The 19,032-nt window shown below is 39.2% G+C and overlaps 1 protein-coding gene across 1 annotated transcript; it reads right to left on the reverse strand.

The window, feature by feature from the left end:
* Positions 1–991: 991 nt before the first annotated feature.
* SLC39A9 (solute carrier family 39 member 9) lies at positions 992–18,898 on the reverse strand. Its single transcript, XM_009101992.4, has 7 exons — positions 18,367–18,898; positions 16,060–16,168; positions 12,766–12,957; positions 10,357–10,425; positions 9,125–9,210; positions 7,109–7,243; positions 992–5,403 (listed from the first exon to the last, which is right to left on the reverse strand). The coding sequence occupies exons 1-7, from the start codon at positions 18,460–18,462 to the stop codon at positions 5,173–5,175; spliced, it is 918 nt and encodes a 305-aa protein (XP_009100240.1). The 5' UTR covers positions 18,463–18,898; the 3' UTR covers positions 992–5,172.
* Positions 18,899–19,032: the final 134 nt, after the last annotated feature.

Consider the following 19,032-nt stretch of genomic DNA (forward strand, 5'->3'; position numbering starts at 1 on the left):
TTAAGCCAGTATAAAGAGATTACACTTTCTTAAAGACAAGTCCTATGAACTACTAGAAAAATCAAATGCAAGCAACAAGCTGAGAGGATTGCTTATTGCTGGAGTGAAAGAGCTAAAACACTGTGTGACAGGATCTTAGATAAGTCTGTAGACTGCCAGTGCAGCAGAAAAACATAAATCCATTTTTTTAATGAATTGCTTATGAATCATCTCCATCAAGTGCCATCTCTTAAATGGACGAATGAAGTTTGTAAATGCATACATCACTCATGCTGTAACAGCACCATTCCCCTTTCTCCTGCTTTTCTGGAAAAGGAGGTCTAAACAACAGTCCTGCCAGAGGGCAGCTGGAAAGTATAGAGAATATCTATACACGATGTCAACTCAGCAGCTTTAAGAGGAATCTCATCAATGTACACAAATACTTGAGAGAAGGGTGCAAAGGGGATGGAGCCAAACTTAGTGTCAGATTTTTTGGTTTGGGACTGACAAGAGATTGAGAGCACAGGATGGAAAAAAGATGACTTCCTTTAGTTCCAAAGGGTCCTCAAGCCTTTTTACATTGATCTAGAGCAACTTCAAGCCTATCATCTCCTTGTTACCCTCCAAAGAGGTCTCAGCCCAGTAAGCTTCAGAGATTTCCCTGGGGTGCAGGAGATAGCTTCAGGGCAATGCCAACTCCTAAACACTCTGTGAGAGACAGGAGTTGCCAAATGCCCCGCTCAAGCAGAGCTGTCATATCATCGCTGCATTAATACCTCTGAACACATTCAGAGCCATATCCAAACCCACCTGCTATACTGCCTCCCAATGTGCAGTTTCACATTCCAGGTTTACTAGAGGCGCTCAAACATCATAAAGAAAAACAGCAAAAACACTCCCACAAAAATAAAACACTGTCTGCAACGCTTGCATCCATTTAAGACTGTAATTTCTTTCCATTAGAGCTGTCAGAAAACCCCATGCAGTAAATGACAAGCCAACTCCGAAGCACTGCACCTAGTAAAAATTTAATATAATAAAACAAATTGAAAACGGCAATATTATTTAACCATTCACAAGTAAAGTGGAAAAATTATAAGGCAGCCATTCATGGAATGATTTTGTGTACAAATGGTTTGGAAAAAAAGACATTAAAATTACAGTTCCATACATGGAGAAACATGTAAGGTAAACAGCAATGACCACACAATGTTTTTCCCTGGAAAGCCAAGGCTGCTAAGAGATATAACAGCAAAGAAAAAAGATATTTTTAAAAGAAGTCTGATGTGAACAGGAATCTGAAAATTGTGGTAAAGAATCCGATTTCATAATAAACTTTCCCACCATACTGCAATTACTCCTCCTTCTTCCACCCTCAATAGAATACAAGTACACTTGCCTTCTATTTTTCCCAAGGGCCAGCACAGAACAGGAAGAGAGCACCAGGAGCATTTATTCCACAACATCTCTCTCATTTCTGCAATCAGCTGATACCACATGGACACACCTGCTACTGTCAAAAGCTCCTTGAAGGATCTGAACTAGTTCCTGGATAAACACAGACGTTTTCCTGGGCCTCTCGGGTAAGATTAGCCTTTTATATAATCCACCTGGAAATATTCTTTGGAGTCAGCAGTGGGTTTCTATGTTTAACACCCAGCCATCTGACAAGCCAAAACAACCAAAAAATCCTGTCTTGGTCCGACAGCTCTGCCATCCTTAATTAAGTTAATGTCAGTGCAGCTTCTGCCTCTGTCATTGAGTGCTGTAAAAGAAATATTTCCCTTCTTTATAAAAGGAACAATAAAAGTATTAGAACAGTAGGGGAAGTACCTGAAGACACCAGGATCAACAGCAACAGCTTTAGTCCAATTCCTACTGCCAATTAGGAAATCATTAACTGAAAAGAAACAGGTGATGAGAAGATAATGGATTTTCTAGAGGGACTTACAGAAGGAAAGTGGGACATGGCTGACACTTGTTTTAAGCATTTACCTGCTAGACCTACTGCCGCCTACCTCACAGAAGAAAAAAACAGGCAGAGAGGCTATTACAAAGAGAGTAAGAGGAATTTGTTTGCACCAAGGTCTCCAGAGGAGTAGAAAATGATACCAGATGGCCCTGACTACATGCAATGCTGGTATTTACTGCGACAGATGGGGAGATAGGTAGAAAGAAAGGGCTATAATAAAATGGACCATTTACTTTAACTCATTAAAATACTCTGCATCAAGAAAATAATCCTCCATTTAGTACTAAAAATTTGGAAAGGTTTGATAATATAAAATTTTACATTTTCCATATTAGCATAACCAAAAGCTTCTTTAATCACTGCAGTTTCAATTACAGAATTGAAAATAATAATTCAGTAATAGCAGGCAGCCAAAACAACATGCTGTTGTTAATTCTAAATGGGTAGCAGAAAAAATAAAAATCACTGAAGTCTTCCATCACTTAACCAAATGCCAAAATGTAGGTTTTTAGAATTTTTGAGCCAATTTTGAGTTGCCAACATTTCCAATCAAATTCCTTCACCTGCTGCTGTAACTTGGCCCCTATACTTCATGAATCATTAAACTGAGTACTACTATTTCTGATGGCTGCCCCAGAAACTGGAAACACGATGTGAAGGACAGGAAAATGGAAAGATGACAAGACCTCTCAGCAGTGGTACCTGTGATTAATATGCCAGAGGTTAAGTCAGCAGTGAAATTCTGGCGGCCACATCCTCACCAATACACACTGATCCAGGTGAAAAAGGTCCTATCCACATACTTCAGCTGGGAACAAAAGGCATGAAACAGGAAGCCTCTGTCAACCACTATCTTTATACACAACATGAGGCTAAAGGGGAATTCGGGCAGGGTGTCAACTCCCAGGGTGGGCTGTACGCGTACGTGACAGGACAGAGGTCAAAGAATAAAAACTTCCTGCTTTATGAAATGCAAATACCTAGTGCTGCACTAAGCTATCTCCTGCTCTTGCAAACCCTCCAGCTTTTGGAAATGGTTATGTGGAAAGATTCAACATGGTAAAATAGTGAGATTAAGAAAAAAGATAATTAGGGGGAATCAGGAAGAACAGAACTCTGTAGTAAACATCCCTGTGTATCATCTGCCTGCATTAGGAACCTGTCCTGCTGAACTTTTTAAACCAGTAATTTACCAGTTGCATTATGTATGTTGTTAAAATCCCAAAACCAAAACAGACAAAAAAAATTGAAAAACACACAAGAGGATCCTATCCACATCACTAATTTTGCAGTGGCTTTTCAGACACAATATTGAAGGTCTAATGTTAAAAAAAAATGCGTGTTTAGGCCTGAAGGACTAATTCTATCTGAAAATACTGTCTTATGGGAAAATATTACTTCTAATAATTTTGCATTGACCTTACATAGTAAAACATACAAATTAAAAAGCACTCTTGGGAATCAATACTAGGTTCAATTCTGGGATACATCAGTATTTTTACAGAGCCAACAGACAAAGCCATCACTAGTCCAAGAGCCAGGCCATACCCATTACTCTCTGAACTAACAGACAAACAGGACAGTAACAAAAATGTAAAGAAGAGGCACAATGGGCTCTGCAGCTTAAGTAATAAATGGCATGACAAACAGCAACAGTCATTCATATGGAAACAAGAAGCACTTCAGTTAAGATGATATTTCTTCAAGATTCTTTAAAAAAAAAAAAAACAAACAAAAAGAAAAAAAATAGATTTGGCAATGTTATCTTCAAAAAGTGCAGACAGTATAGCTTAAGAGGGGACCAGCATTAAAAAGTTTTCCCCTAAAGAATTTTATGCTGATTCTGTGCATGTCAAGCATTCCTGACTTTTCAATGCACACTAGAGTAGAAAAGGTTTTGCAAAAGGGAAATGGCGCCTGGTAAGACAAAGCTGCGCCCTGCAAACAGAGGGATCTTTTCCCACTCCTCTGTAGTGAGAGACATCAAGAACCGGCAGAAAGTCCTCCAGCAGATTGACCAAAACTAATGCTTACAAGTAAGAGGCAAATGAACAATTCCCAAAGGAAAAGCACAATGTCTAACAGATCCACTGGGAACCTATCAGATTGGTTTTTGCTAGGTTTGAGTTTTTGTTGTTCAGGACTCCTTTAGAAACACTTTGTATTCTACCTGCAGCATAAATATTTAACTAAACATCTTGTTTTGTTAGCCGTAATACCTTTATTTAGTGAAAAACCCACACAGCCCCCCACAGATTTCAGCAGTTCAGGTTTCTGAAAAAGAGCTAGTAAAGTTCTCTGGTCCCTCAATGGCTGTCTCCACCAGATTACTACTCCTCAGAACCCAAAACAGATCTATCTTAAAGGGCACCATGGGTATCTCTCTCTACAGAAGCATTAGTGTATCCCAGTAGCCAATACATAATTCCTGCTGACATTTTTGGTGTTTAACACTTGACTGACTTGGCAGAAGACTATCTCCCAAGAAAGAGTGCCTTTTTAGAATTTATTAACAAGTGAATAAACAATCAAAACACTATTCTCCTTGCTTCTATCCTTTGTTTTAAACGATGGAATACACTGCAAAATTCATTTGCATTTTCTTAACCAGTTGAATTCTCACTCTAATGCTACGCATTGTCTACATAATTTCTTTCCTATCAAGTGACACCTCTGTGACAATAGCAGTGTTATACAGAGTTCCCAGTGCAGCCCACTTCTGCAGTACAATTAGTGGCAAGCATCACAAGGGCCAGTTGCATTGCCAGGACAACGTAGAACCAATGGGGGAGAGCCCCCTTCTTCATTAGTGAAACTTCAACCTCTCACAACGCAGCCATCCTTGGGTTTTGCTCTCAGCTGTGAAAGCTGAACTGCAGGATACTTTGGTGATTGCAAGTTTGTGTGGAGTCGCTATGTTCTTCCCTGCTCACCTTTCTTAAACTTCAAGTTCCATCTTCCCTGAGAATAGGGCCAGAAGTAACAATTAAAATAGCAAATGTCTTCAGAAAAGAAAGTTACATAGAATTTGTGTCCGGCTGCCAAAGTACATTTTGCTACACTAAAAACTTTCCCAGTATTCCTCATTTTGCAATCAAGATTCCCTCTGAATTCCATAAAGTAGATGGGATGAATGATGGGTAAGAGAATGATAAAGGGAGCAGCAGACATTTACTGCTCATGTCTTATTGAAGAGGAGAACATTGAAATTTGAGTGTTTAGTGATGGTGTCCAATGGACAAAACTAGAGGAATAAGGCATCCTAATACTAGGGCTGCCACCTCCAGACGACTGAGTCCTTTTCCTCCAGTTGATTCAGGTTTGTGGCTATGAGCAATTCCTCCTACTTCTGGGAGAACGTGAACTGTGGCAACATAAAGGAAAGTCCCAGCAGAAAACAGCATAGCAACTCCAGTGGCATTGACTTCTGAAAGGGCTTCTTTGCTGCTCTGAAACACAAAGAGCAAAAAAAATGAGAATAACCAAAAGTTCTTCAACCAGTAATAAAAAATAAAAATCTCCCAGTATCCAGGAACAGTAGGATTTCTATCAAGTGTAGTCTCACAATGACAATGGTTTAGTGTGATTTTTTTGTACCTTGCATGTAGTAACTGACACCCTGAAGTTGTGGGGGAGCAGAAAGACACCCCTCCTGCTAGTTACTTCTCTTTGGGCTTACAAAAGAAAAAACCCTTACAAAAGAACCCTCAGAAAAGGAAAGAAGTCAGAGTCTAATGAAGTATCTTGTTGATCAGCTCACAACCATTTTACCAAACAGGTTTTGAAAAAAAATAAAATTCATATTGCAAAGCCAAAAATTTTAGGGAGGATGCTCAAGGTTGACTTTTTTCCTCCCTTTTTCTGAACAAGGGGTTCAAATAAGATGTTAACCTTTAAATATATCCTCCACTGCTCCTCAGAGCAGAAGTCCAAGAACATCACTCATGAAACATTTCATTTGTACGTAGAAGTAAACACCCAAAACTTTTCCAGCATTTCCATGCAAACTCCACGAAGAAATGCATCTTCTGCATCAAAACTGAGCACCTCTTCACCTTCATAATACGATAAAGATATGCTACACATCAGTAAATGCAATGAAATGCAAACCCATGCATATCAGATTCAAATGCATCTTCAATGCTTTCCAACTCAGGTGCACTCTCAGCTCTTGTGTTTACTCTCAGGTCATTTTTCCAGAGAAAGATACATCATCTGAAACTACAAAACAATTGTGACAGCCCTGATGTCTTATCAATTTTCTGTTCTTTCTGAAGGGCAAAATGTAAACCCAACCCTTGATGAGGACTCTTTAAAACAGTAGAAAAGAGAGTTCTCTTTGAGCATTTACAGACCCAGCCTTTTTTTTTTCTGCTGTCTTTTGTACTGTAATGTCAAATATAAATCCTATCCAGCAAGTAAAGGATTAGCCTAGATGATTTATTTAATTTTTCCTCTCATGCCTTGAGTTTCATGAGATCACGTTATATCCTTTACAACGCGGCACCATAGCATGTCACCAGCAGGACACACCACAGCTGAGAAATACAGGAGCATCCCAGGACATGCTATGAGAGGCAGAAACATTTAATTTGGACAGAGATTATAAACTCATGTGCAGTGTCCCATTTCATAGGCCATTTGTTGTACAGACCCAAGACAAAATGATGCTTTATGGAGTAAGGCACAAGGACTGTTCTTGCTGAGGACTCAACTTCTGACACAGACTTTGAATATAGAGGACCCCTTCTGGAATGGTGGGGGAAGCTAGAGATTATTTAAGAATAAAATTAAAAGAAGAATGCATGCAACAATGCTGAAAATTATTTATTTAAATAGGCATCACATAAAACCTGCTATATGAATAAATCGTTCTCAGTGGGGAGCAGCAGAAAGGATAAAAAACAGAAATCAGACTTAAAAAAAAAAACTTACACCAAACTCTATAAAGGAGTTATGTCACTGATTCTGATGTGAAATGCATAGATTATTATTTGTTTTGTGCATTCATACTGCTACCTTTTCATCAACTTTGCTTGAGATATTCAGCAGAATGAAGATATAAGAAGTCTGGAAATGCATAATATGAAACTCATACCACAGTCCTTTCCTGACTTCACCACTAAGCTCTATTTTGGGCAGAACAAAACCTACCTTGCTTAGCCCTAAGTATGTCAGCATTGACATAACAGGTGCTGCTAATGCGAAGACCAGCAAGTGTTTTCTGATTCGATTCCGTTCTAGCCCAGCGTGCATCAGGAAGGAAACCAGGCCAAAGGCAGCTGGTGCCTGCAAAAAACAATACTCACTGCTAGTACAATACCTTCTAAAGCCCCCTGAAAAATGAGAAAAGGTTGAAATACAACTTACTACATTGAAATGGACTGAATTGGAAGACATTCAAAGCAGGCACTCCATGCTGCATCTAACCCGAATTAGGAGCATTCTGCAGACTGTCCCACCTCAATAACCAAACTGAATGGAAACTCATGTTCTGGCTATCAGAAAACACCTACTTGTGTAGTCATTATAAATACTAAAATATTCATTCTGACTATAGTCATTGCTATAGTTCCTAAGACTCCATCATCTTAGGTAATTTCTTTTTTCATCCTGCTACCATCACACGTCCTTAGACAGTTTTTTCATCCGGAGTAGGAAAATTCTACAATTAACATAGGGAGGGAAACAACTGCCCAAAGACAGGTAAGAGTCAACCCGCATGTTAACAAAGACTCGAGTTCTTTTGATTAGTTCATTCCTCTTCTCATCAGGAAGCAAACAAACAATTCCTTCTCCTTCTGCTGGCATCTAGTTTCTTATCCAAACGGCATGTATGTCCCACTACTGACAGAACTGACTATACTTTTGCTTCTATAAAAACAATAGCAATCCACCCTGACAATTCCAAGGTAAGATACAAAACTAAAATACCTTAAGCATTTTTATACAGAGAATCCTTTTTTTTTTATCTTGAAGGAAATCATGAGCGAAAAAAAGATGAGAAAGACAAAAGAAACAGACAGGATCAGAAGAATAGAAAAAAGACACCAGAGAAGAAATAAGTTTTTCTTCTATTAAGAAATATTCATAGAAGAAATTTTCCTCCTCTAAAATTGTACCATTCCAGAAGACAGTTAAGAACATTAAGAATAACAAAAGCAAGTTCCACCTGGCAATAGCCATAAGTTAAGCTCCAAGATGAGACAGTGACATTGCCACCCTCAAAGCAATCACTTGTACGAACATTGAAGAAAAGACATAATAGATATGCATTTCCTAACATTTTGAACATGTAGTTATGAATGATTTCTGATATGAATTTATGACTAACCACTGTAATCTATGCATGTGCTACCATAAGGAAAATTTGATCTGCACAGGTATGTTTAGAGGCTACATAGCAAATAGGTTCACATTCACCCAAGTATTCAGCAAAGATCTCTCCATCTTCAAGAGCCACTGTTTGCTTGTTACCATCAGCAAAACATTTGTTTTCCTACAGAAATGGTATATGAGTGATGTTGAAGCTACTATAACAGAGGTAACCAGAATTGTTGTAACTTAATTGTTCTAATTTAGTGCTCTGATATTCAGTGGTTTCAAGACTAATCCTTCAAACACTAAAACCCTTCACAACAAATATTCTCCCCATTTTCTGAAGAACATCACAGAGCAAGACTGTTGTACTAAGCATGAAACCACTTTTCCTCCTAATGCACTAACATATATTTCTGTGCCTCAACCTTTAGAACTTCTTGGAATATGTCTCTTAGAACCATAATAGCCTTGGATTTTTCTGTTTGTTAAATAAACACCACCATACCAGTTTCAGAAGAAGTCAGTGTAAAGCTGACACATTTTTTCATGAGCTACTCTTCCCTCTCTACCTTTGTGAGACTTTTCCCAACCTCTGCAATCGAGGCAGGCAGTAGGCAGTCATAATTGTCTCTCACTTACACCCTACTCAGACTTAGCATCAATCACGTGCTCTTCTCTCATATCCCATACCCTTGCTTTGTGATCCTTGACATTGTACCAACCTCTCCATTTCAATGGCATTAAACAATTCTGTATTACACCACTAATGAAACTGTAGATCTTCAGCAATTCCTGTGAGTGTTAACAGTCTTTTGAAGAACAAGTAAGATGTTTTGGATGATAACTCACCTTGTGCAACATAATTGCAACAAACACTATCAACTGGACACTAGTCTGAGAAGTAGAAGCTGCTGCACCCAATGCAACACCATCAGCTGAAAAAGGAGTGCAGATTCACAGATTAATCTTCTACATGAGCTTCCCCACCCCTCAAAGGCTGACAGTAGAAAACATGCTGATTTAAGAAGCTCTACTACTGAAAATTACCATTAACAATAACAGCCCAACAGAGGATTCACTTGCCTTCGTTTGTTAAGCCATAACATTTCAGAACATCAGAAAAGCCTCAACAAGAGCTGTCTCATATTTCTCAAGACCATAAAAACCATAATGGGAATCTACTCCGTATTGACACATTCCTTCAAATCAGAACAAGTAACAAGTTTAGTTGTTTTAGTCATCTATACTAGAAGAGATTTCCTCTCTAATCAAAAAATCTGTTTTAAATACTAAGCATTGCAAGACTTTTAGTTATTACCCTTTAAATTGTTTCTCAAATATAAATACTATTGTAAATTTTTTAATCACAATAAATGTCTAAATGAAATAAAAATGGATACTATACTACTCCTTAATATATACACACTTTGTTTGGTGAAGAAGTATCTTTTTGATCAACATCTTCTGACTTACCTTAACAACAACCTTCAGCAGAACTTGAAAGAGCATCACATTTATACTATACATATATAGTGAAAAATCACAATGTGAACATGGTTTGACTGTAACACACAGCTAACAGTCAGTCCTCGCAAGTGAGCCTAAATTGTGTTTCAGTCAAGTCTTTGTGCTCCACCTTATAAAGTCCTTTTTTTTTTTTCCTACAAGGTACTACTGTTTTAAATTAGTATTTTTTTAAAAAACCCATCGACCAACAAGCAAACCCAAAGGAGTTTCACACAACTTATCAAATCTGTTAGCATGTATTGAAATTTAGCAGCTAAAGGAGTCAGCAAAGGAACTGAAGAGGCAGAGAGTGAGCATCACACAACCTTTCCGATGGGAAAAACAAAAGAGTAAAGAGTAAAAGAGAAAATTCTGTACCCAAATAAAACTCCATGAACCACTGCAGCTCCCAGTTAATTCTGGGAAAGATTCTTAGCTCTCCCTGCCTTTTTTTTTTCCTTTCTTTTATACAAAGCCACCTCCAAAAGCAAAACCCAAATGTCTCCATCACACCTAAAGATGACCCACACAGCAATACATACACTTGTCAGCACTAATAATAGGTCCCACATTACCTGCAGCATGGACTACTAGTCCCAGTGTTGTGGTGATTTTGGAGTTGCCTGATCTTGCAGCTTCTGGGTCTGAAAAAGTCATGAGAACAGTTATGATAAAGAGATCAAATAAATAAATTATTCCAGAAAAAATATTGTAAGTATCACTGTACATATCTCCCCCAGCTGCTTAGGCAGTTTTATTCAAGACTACCAGCTTCTGTATGTCTGCATTAGATTTACTGCAAAACAGTTTGACACTTAACACCTTCAAATCATCTGAAGTTCTGCCAACAAACAAGTGACAGACTCAGGGACGATTCTTTGCAATTTGCAGGATCTCTCTCATAGGCAGAAGCAGATGTTTTTCTTAACTTCCTAAAATGAAATGCTAAAGGTCTGGGCCACCAAGAAAAAGAAAAGCTATTTCTGGATCCCAAGAATTCAGAGCTGCTTCAAGAGTCAAGATGATATTTCCCCACACAGCTCAAGGTTCGTAGTTTCCTTCAGGTAACAGTCTGCAGTGATTCCCTAGCAGTTCCTAGTAAAAAATAAAGACTACTTGTCACAGCACCAGTTGGAAAGATTTCCCTTTGATGTTATACATCACAAACGAGAAATGCAGCCAGAGCTGTTTCAGATCCACTGTTTTGACCAGAATTGCCTGACATTTGCAGGTTAGCTCATTACACAGCACAACAGGGCAACATCAATATCCACCACTACATAATCAGTGGTGAAACCATTATAAAGAATCACTGCAGGGTGGGTAAGCCCGACAAACTGTAGAAACATCTTAAACTGTTTCATTTCAGACAGTTTGAACAGCCATGACTGAATTATCCCAGTGGTCTGTTAAACAACTATAAGCACACCTACAGTAACTCTGCAGTGATGACAAAACAGACATTCCAGTCCTTTTCTTTCCTCCTGCCTTGCCCCCTACCCCTAAGTCTCTCTTCATTCCCAGGCACACATGTAGTTTCCCAATGGGTCAGATCTAAACCAGTGCATCCTCTTTGGTCAGCTTTATCTTCTGAATGAAGGGGAAACCATGTGAGTAATTAATTGCACAAGCTGCACTTGCATGATGGGAATGGTATGCTCATGTCAAACAGGAGGAGATATTAATAAAAAATGTTTCCTTTACAATTGTTTTGATTTTTTTGATTACTAAACACAAAGAATCACATTTGACTTCATACCTTCATTCTGGTTTATTGAATTTTTCTAGTTTAGACAAAGTAACATCTAGTCACTTGATAGGTAATAAACTACAAGACATTGATTGGTTCAAGAAAAAAGTGTTTTTCTTCAGTTGCTTTAAAAAACATTACAAAAACACTGCTACATCTCCTGTGAGAGGTAGATGCTTCACTTAATATTCTGTTTTGTAGTGTGTACCTCTAACACAGATTACAGTCTTGTCCTGGTATTTGCTATGATCAGAGATCTTGTCCTGGTATTTGCTCACCTGCATCTCCCTGACATCCTCATTGCCACTCTTTCTTTAGACCAGCTCTGAAAATCAGCTACTAATGGCTGTGGCTCCACATACACTACTTCAGGAGTACACAAGTGACATAGCTCCTGCACTGGCCTTTCATCTGTCCCACCACAGTATCTCCATACAAAAAAGCTGCATTGTGAACTGACAAGAATCCAGACAAAACATATCCCCCTGCCTTTGTATGTGTTTTACTTTTCCTTCAAGATCAATTCCTTATTTTTTCAGGGCAAAATTCCAGCATCAGAAGATGTTGCGTGGGAGAAAATGAGCAGCCAAAGGCAGTAAAATACCTTTTCAAATGACAGAACACCTTTGGTGCATTTCAAGCTACACTCTGAGCATAAAGCCACAGGCAGGAAACAAAGGCAACTCCAGGCATTTTTAGAGTCTTGCACAAAGCTGACAAATCTTTACATAAAGCAAGAAGTATTTTGAAGTATGTGAGGCTTTAGACTAGTGTGGGAGGTCCAGCTATGCAGTTCAAATACCAGAGCTCACATCTAATCATTCTTGCCATCTTGCTTAAGATAACTTGCTGTTCTTTGCAAATTTTACCTACATATAAGACAATTATGTAGGAAAAACAAACAAATGTAAGACTAACCTGAAGTTTTTTAAAAAGCCAAAGAAATCCCCTAAAAACACACAGTAATTCAAGTGTCAAGTCACCCTCAACCCCCACACCACATGTGTTCATACATGTTATTGAGGCAAGCTCTGAAATTATGGTCAATTTTAAGATAGATTTCCAGCATAAACATGTCACATGAACCTTGGTTTATGGCTATGTTTTTAAAGTACCTACTGAAACTCTGGACATGACTGGAGAAATTACACCCTGGTAGCATTAAAAAAAAAAAAAATTCAACTTGTTAATTAATACTAATTAGCAAATCTAATTGAAGTGAATCTTTACTTACCATCTGTAGAGTGCACATGAGAGCTGCCTATCTGATCCACCAAGAGCATGAAGACAAAGCCAAGAACAAGGGACACACCAATGTAGGCGTGCAACCGGGAATGGTCATGGCCATGCTCGTGCACCGCTGGGATTTTCGCTACCTTCTCAGACTCCATCACGTGCTGCATCTCGCTCGCTGGGTGATGCTTTCCTGTGACAGCAAGCAAACAGATCAGGAGACTAAACATGACACAGGCACTTCTTTCCTCCTCTGCCAAAAGCCTTCTTTTCTGGACAATACACAAAAGTCCTTGGTTATGGTCTTTTTTTAGACAACGTTCTTAGCAAAGCCTGGTTGGTTTCTCCTCATACATCTTCAGCATGGAAAATCAAAGAAAGCATTAATATGCTATAATCCAGGTTGCATTTTAAATACTAATTAATTCACAAAAATTGCTGTGTAATTCCTTTTTTAACTGAAGTTGCCCATTTTGTCAATATTCAGAGATACCGTCAAGCAGTTACTTCATTACCTTCATTTAAGTGAGAAAATACAGGATGAGGAGATAAAATAGGTTCCATCCACTAAAAGATTTAATAGCATCTTCAAGAAGATTAACTGATGCTGAGATATAAACAAGCTAGTATTGATACATCCCATTGATACAGACTACAACAATAGTTAAGTCAAGCACACTGACCTACAAATGTTGGTACTGCCCCAGAAACCCAAAGTCCAAGCCCTGGGGATGAATGACGTGTGGTTTCCTATCCCTACACAAGCTATTAAAGCTTGTCTATGGTTTTTTCATTTTTAGAAGGTCTTTTGGATGGCAACTACTGTTCAGAAGCTTTAAAAACTTATAGCAAGACCTTGACTTACTCTAGCAAGTCATTGTCTTGCTGGAATATTCATACTTCCTCTAGGATGAGACAAGTGTGTGTTCACCCCACTATACAAAATGTCACAATGCCATTACTACAGTCAAAGCACATCAGAATAAGCTTGGTAGCAAAGATTTCAAACATATCTTTGCTGAACAAGATTCATTCATCAATAAAATTACTTTGGACCACACAAGATTTTTGCCATCTATATTATGAAGTTGACTTTGCTTCAGATCATTTCAAGCCATAAAACTGTACAGCTCAGGACAATCTTTCTGACAGGGATTATACAGTTTCAGCAGTTAAAACAAAGGACTGAAGTCAGCAATGGAGTTTTATTTGCTGGCAGCACCCAAAAAAAGGTTCTACTACACAGATACACAGGTGTATAATCAAAGAATAATCCCAGTCATGATATGCTATTTGCTCTCAGCCTACAAGGTTGAAAATCAGAAGTTACTTATTCCACTGTCTGTTTACCACAAGTAAATACAGAAGTAATAGTAAATTACTTCTGTATCAATGGAAAACACTAAAATGCTTGCTAGCAAGCAACCAGAGTTAAGCTACACCTGAAAGAGGGAAAACAAAGATTTCTCTTTTTGTTTTTCATTTATATGAATATACATCAATATTTCCCTTAGTTGCACCTTTCTAGGTTTAATTATGTAAATAGGTGAGCTTGAAAAGAAAAAAGAGAAAGCTGTTCTCATAGTCTTAAGTTTAATTTTGAATATCCTACTTCTCTAGGAAAAATATTAGCAATAATTTTTGTAGTTAAATCTGTAATACCCATTAATTCTGTCCCTTTGCAATATAAAAAAAAATTCAGATAGACGGTTGTTAGACATTGAGTCTGAAGCCATTCACAAACTCTTTTTTTCCCTAGGTAAATACTCCTACTATTAATACTGCAGTAGTGTGAAGTGTCTTTTTGCCATTTATTAAGCAAAGTCACAGCCCATACAGCTCTACACAGCAAACTGTCAAGTCATACATGAACAGTATGCCCCATTTGGTGAAAAAGTGTTAAAACCCACTAATGTTCAGAGCAATTGTATTCATTGCTAGCTATACCATTACAAGAGAAAATCAGTCTACTCAGAAATAAAACTGAATGGAGAGCAAACCCACTACAGCTCATTAGAGACATTTGACAGCAGAGTGCACAAATTATAGTATAGTATAAAGGCATAATCAGCGCTTCTTTCACTTCTTGATAAAGGATGATTTTATGTATTATCTTCTATTTATTCCAAATCTAAGCAGAACAACATAAATTTAGTGGAAGCTAAAGCAGTATGCATTAAAGCATATTACTAAAATGAAATTTAGAAGTTTAGAAACACAAAACCCAGAACTACAGGAAAAACAAAGGACTACAGTTGCCTCTCAATCCCAGATGAGCAACAACAGCACACCAGATGTTTGCAAGGTTCTCTACAGCATCAGCTTTATAGCACTTTCCCCTGCAATCAGTAAGCCACTGCCGTTTACCTTCCAAGTTTTGATTCTGAGTGTACTGGAAAAATCTCAGACATGCAATGGTCATCTAATAGCACAAGTCTGCAAGCAAAAGCAAAATTTAAAGTGCTCTCAAAACAGAGGTGATGAGCCCTGGGTATTTGAAACAATGTCAATACCTCATATTGAGGTCTGTTAAGGCTTTTGGCTGTAAGACATGCTCCACACAAACATCCCTGCAAGACACAATCTCTGCTCACTTTGAGCTCTTCATTAGAGATCACGAGGTGTTTACAACAGTGGCAACAGACTAAAACTGGATGTTTGACCGTAAAGATTTAGATGTGTAATGTATACCACTACCCAAGAAGAAATGTCTGCTACTCTGTAAATTAGCCCTATATAACCATATTTTCAGCTAAGCACATTAATTCCAAGATGCTTTTCAGCTTCAGAAGAAATTCTTATTAGGGCAGGGACATGGATGTATAAAACATGTCCAGCAATTGCTTTAATGAGAAGCAGTCTAAACTCCAAGGAGAAGCAGTGAATACCCCATAATTTCATTCTCTGCCAAAGGCACCCTTACACCTTCCTTGAAGTTCCAGCAGAAGTTAAACTCTCCCCAGAATAAGAAACACTACACATGACCTGTCATAAAAGGCTGTTATTCCATGAACAGTACAGTATCCAGACCCACAGAACAGTACAGTATCCAGACCCACAAATGACTGGAAGAACTCAGTAAGAGTCACCAATCTGCATGATCATATCCTTCAATGTGCAATATCACATCATATCACACCTAGAATAGTTTTTCATTTCTATGCTTGCTTTGTGCCATGCTGCTTGAAGCTCTTCCATCAATCTCTTCTTAAAAATGCCAAAAAGAAGCTCTGTATATCATAACACACCACAATCTAAGTTATCTTGAATGAGGCTATCTGGGCTTCGTTCTTACCCTCCAAAATGTCTTCATAAAGTGCATGTACTCCTTCCGGCACAATGACAGCCAAGGCAGTTCCACACAGGAGCCCAGCACCCAGAACAGTCACCAACTTCAATCTCTCCTGCAATTAAGTACAAAACAAGTATCATCTTTAAGAATGAAAATGCTTTCTTTACTCTCCCTTATTAACAGATGTTGGGGAAGGGGGTTACTTGTTACCTAAATACTGAGAATTTAAAATTAAACCTTAACAACAATATAAAAACCTAACATTTTAATAGCAAAGAATAATAGTTTTATTCATATTTTTTGAATAATTTCTATAACAAATAAAAAAACCACACATAGTTTTTCAGTACTTGCTGCTATCAGAGTTATCTTCCTAGTTTTATTCTAGTTTGGGGCAAAAAGCTTAGATTTGGCTTCCTCCCAAACTAATTACATTCTGTTTCACCAATAAATTCATCAATTCACTTCCTTCTGACTATGCTGACAGGCTAAAGTCAACGCCACATACTAAAATCCAATTAGATAAACATATAATGGGGTCTAAAATACAACTCTTAGCAGAGGCCATTACTCAATTTCTGTAAGAACCCCTATCATATAACATGTAGCAACCATGGGAGTTTAGATCCTCCTAACAACTGAGCAGCACACATTCAGTGGCACGATCATCATCACCTTCCATGTTCAGTGAGAAGTCTGAGCACCACCAAAACACTAATGTTAACTACTGAGGACCTAGAGACAGAGGGCAGCATTTGAATAGCAGGAAACCACTTGTTGCATATCATTATTGTTCTACCCGTTCTCCTTCACTCACTGTAACCACACAAACTGATCAGTCTAACTGCAAAGTGCAGCACTTGTACAGAAGAAGCAGGAGGCACTAGGAGATGCACAACCAGCTTCCTGAAAGCAAACCAAACGCAACCATAAGGGAACAACTGCAGCATTACTGGGGAAAACTCTTAACAGTAATATGCAGTAGATGAAAACAAGTGTAGTGTTCCCACAAACATGCACTGTATACTTGCACATACAATAATTACACTTGGTAAATTGTCGTACAGTGGCAATCTACATGAGAAGATAAATTTTCAACATCTGTTCATAAAGTAATTCTGAAAAAATATAGTAATGTACAAGGAAAAAACCATTATTTTCATCTGCAACACTATAGTATTTTTTGCATACACACATAAACACAGAATAAAGTGTCAGAAGTAATATTGACTTATTACAACTGTAAATACATAGTATAGCTTGCCTTATTTGTGCACCTGTGAATTTTAAAGATCCATTAAAAGAACAAGTTATCATTCCAAGGTAAGTCTCCACATCCTTTTCAGTACAAAATAGCTAGGTATAGTGAAGACAGAAAAAGAACAGTCTACATACAGAGGCAAAAGGAACACACCTTTTTATGAGAAATCAAACCTAAATACATTTGCATGTTAAATACATTTGCATGTTAAAAACACAAGAGCAATAATGTAAGCAATGCTAAAATTCCACGCAGCCCTCTGACTTGATGGAAGAGAAAGGCACAGTGCTCTTACTACCACAGTACAACTAAACTCTCACTAGGCCATGCCTCTATAAAATAACCATCATTTAGAAAGAGCAAATCGGGTATTGGAGAATATTAGGAAACCTACAGAGACTGTGACAACTGAAATCACCTCAACAACTATTTCTTAGAAGCACACAAAGATGTTTAATCAGGAACTCTTGTACTGTTTGGGAACTTACCCAATCTATTAAGCCCTCCCCCTCCTTTAACAGTACCTTATGTATCCAAGGTATTTTTCTGAAAGAACGCCTTGTTACATGGGGCAGTAACTTGAAGTTTTAAAGTACTCAAAGAGCTAAGGTTTAATTTTCAACCATGCAAGCTGTGAGTAAATTTGTGAATCCAAGTTTTTCCAAGAACATTCTTGGAATTGTTTCTAAAAGCCTTAATTTGAGTAGCCCACAGGCACATAAGAGATAATCACTGACTTCAGCCATTTCTTATACAAGCTTCTAAGAATAGCCATGCTTATTCGTGTCCTTACACTACGTGCTGAGACTTCGCTTCACCTAGAGCGGACTCGACTCAAATCTGACAAGTTTAAATTGCCACTGTGAAATAAGCATAATTTTAGACAGCAGTTTTGAAGGAAAATTAATATTGCACTAATGACTTTTAAAGATAAAGCTTCACCCTTAACAGCGTTGTCGTATTGCCAGGGGACGGCACCAACTCCTACTGGGGGATCTCTCCAGTTTCTCCTTTAGCAACCAACGAGCAGTTTGGCGGAGTTGTCTTACCTCGGAAAAATTAACTGCCAAGGGTATAATTCCTGCCACATAGCAGGCGACCAGCATGGCCAGGGACAGCAGGCAGATGGAGGGGAAGTCATCCATTTCGCCACTTTCTGACCGCTCCCTTGAAGTGAAATCCAACAGCAACTTTTCCACCTCTCCCCACCGCACGCCTTAACCCGTGCAGACACGGAGCTCCCAGGAGAGGCTTTCAGCCATGTCTCTCTCGCCCGGCGGCAGCGGCCGGCTCGGGCCCCAGCTGGGGGTGCGCGCCTAGGGGGCGGGAGTGGCTCGGCCACCGGCAGGCGGGCCCGGCCCTCACCTGAGGCGGGGGAACTTTCACCCGCACCGTGCTGCTCCTAGGGGAGGAGGGAAGGAGGGTTGGGAGACAACGAGCACGTAGGCGGCTCCTCACGACGGGGAAGCCTCAAGCGGGGCCGAGGGGACCGTGCGGGACCGGCGCTACCACCCCTTGCCCACGGCCGCTGCCCCGGCGGCCAAGTGGCACCTCGGCGCTTCCCCTTCCGGGACGGGCCGCGCCCGCTCCGCTCCGCCCCGCGCGCTGCCCGACTCCAAGATGGCGGGCGGCGCCTCAGCCTGCGATGGGCCGCGAGTTGCTCCCTCACCAAAGATGGCGGCGGCCGCGCCCCGCCCCCGCCAGCCTGGCCGCCG

The sequence above is a fragment of the Serinus canaria genome, chromosome 5, assembly GCF_022539315.1.
Source record: "Serinus canaria isolate serCan28SL12 chromosome 5, serCan2020, whole genome shotgun sequence".
NCBI lineage: Eukaryota > Metazoa > Chordata > Aves > Passeriformes > Fringillidae > Serinus > Serinus canaria.

Coding starts and splice junctions, on each gene's coding strand:
- SLC39A9 (XM_009101992.4), bottom strand. CDS start 18,462: ATGGATGACTTCCCCTCCATCTGCCTGCTGTCCCTGGCCATGCTGGTC. Junction 16,169..18,366: donor TGGCAGTTAATTTTTCCGAG/GTAAGACAACTC, acceptor ACTTAATTGCAG/GAGAGATTGAAGTTGGTGAC. Junction 12,958..16,059: donor TTATGAAGACATTTTGGAGG/GTAAGAACGAAG, acceptor TTGCTGTCACAG/GAAAGCATCACCCAGCGAGC.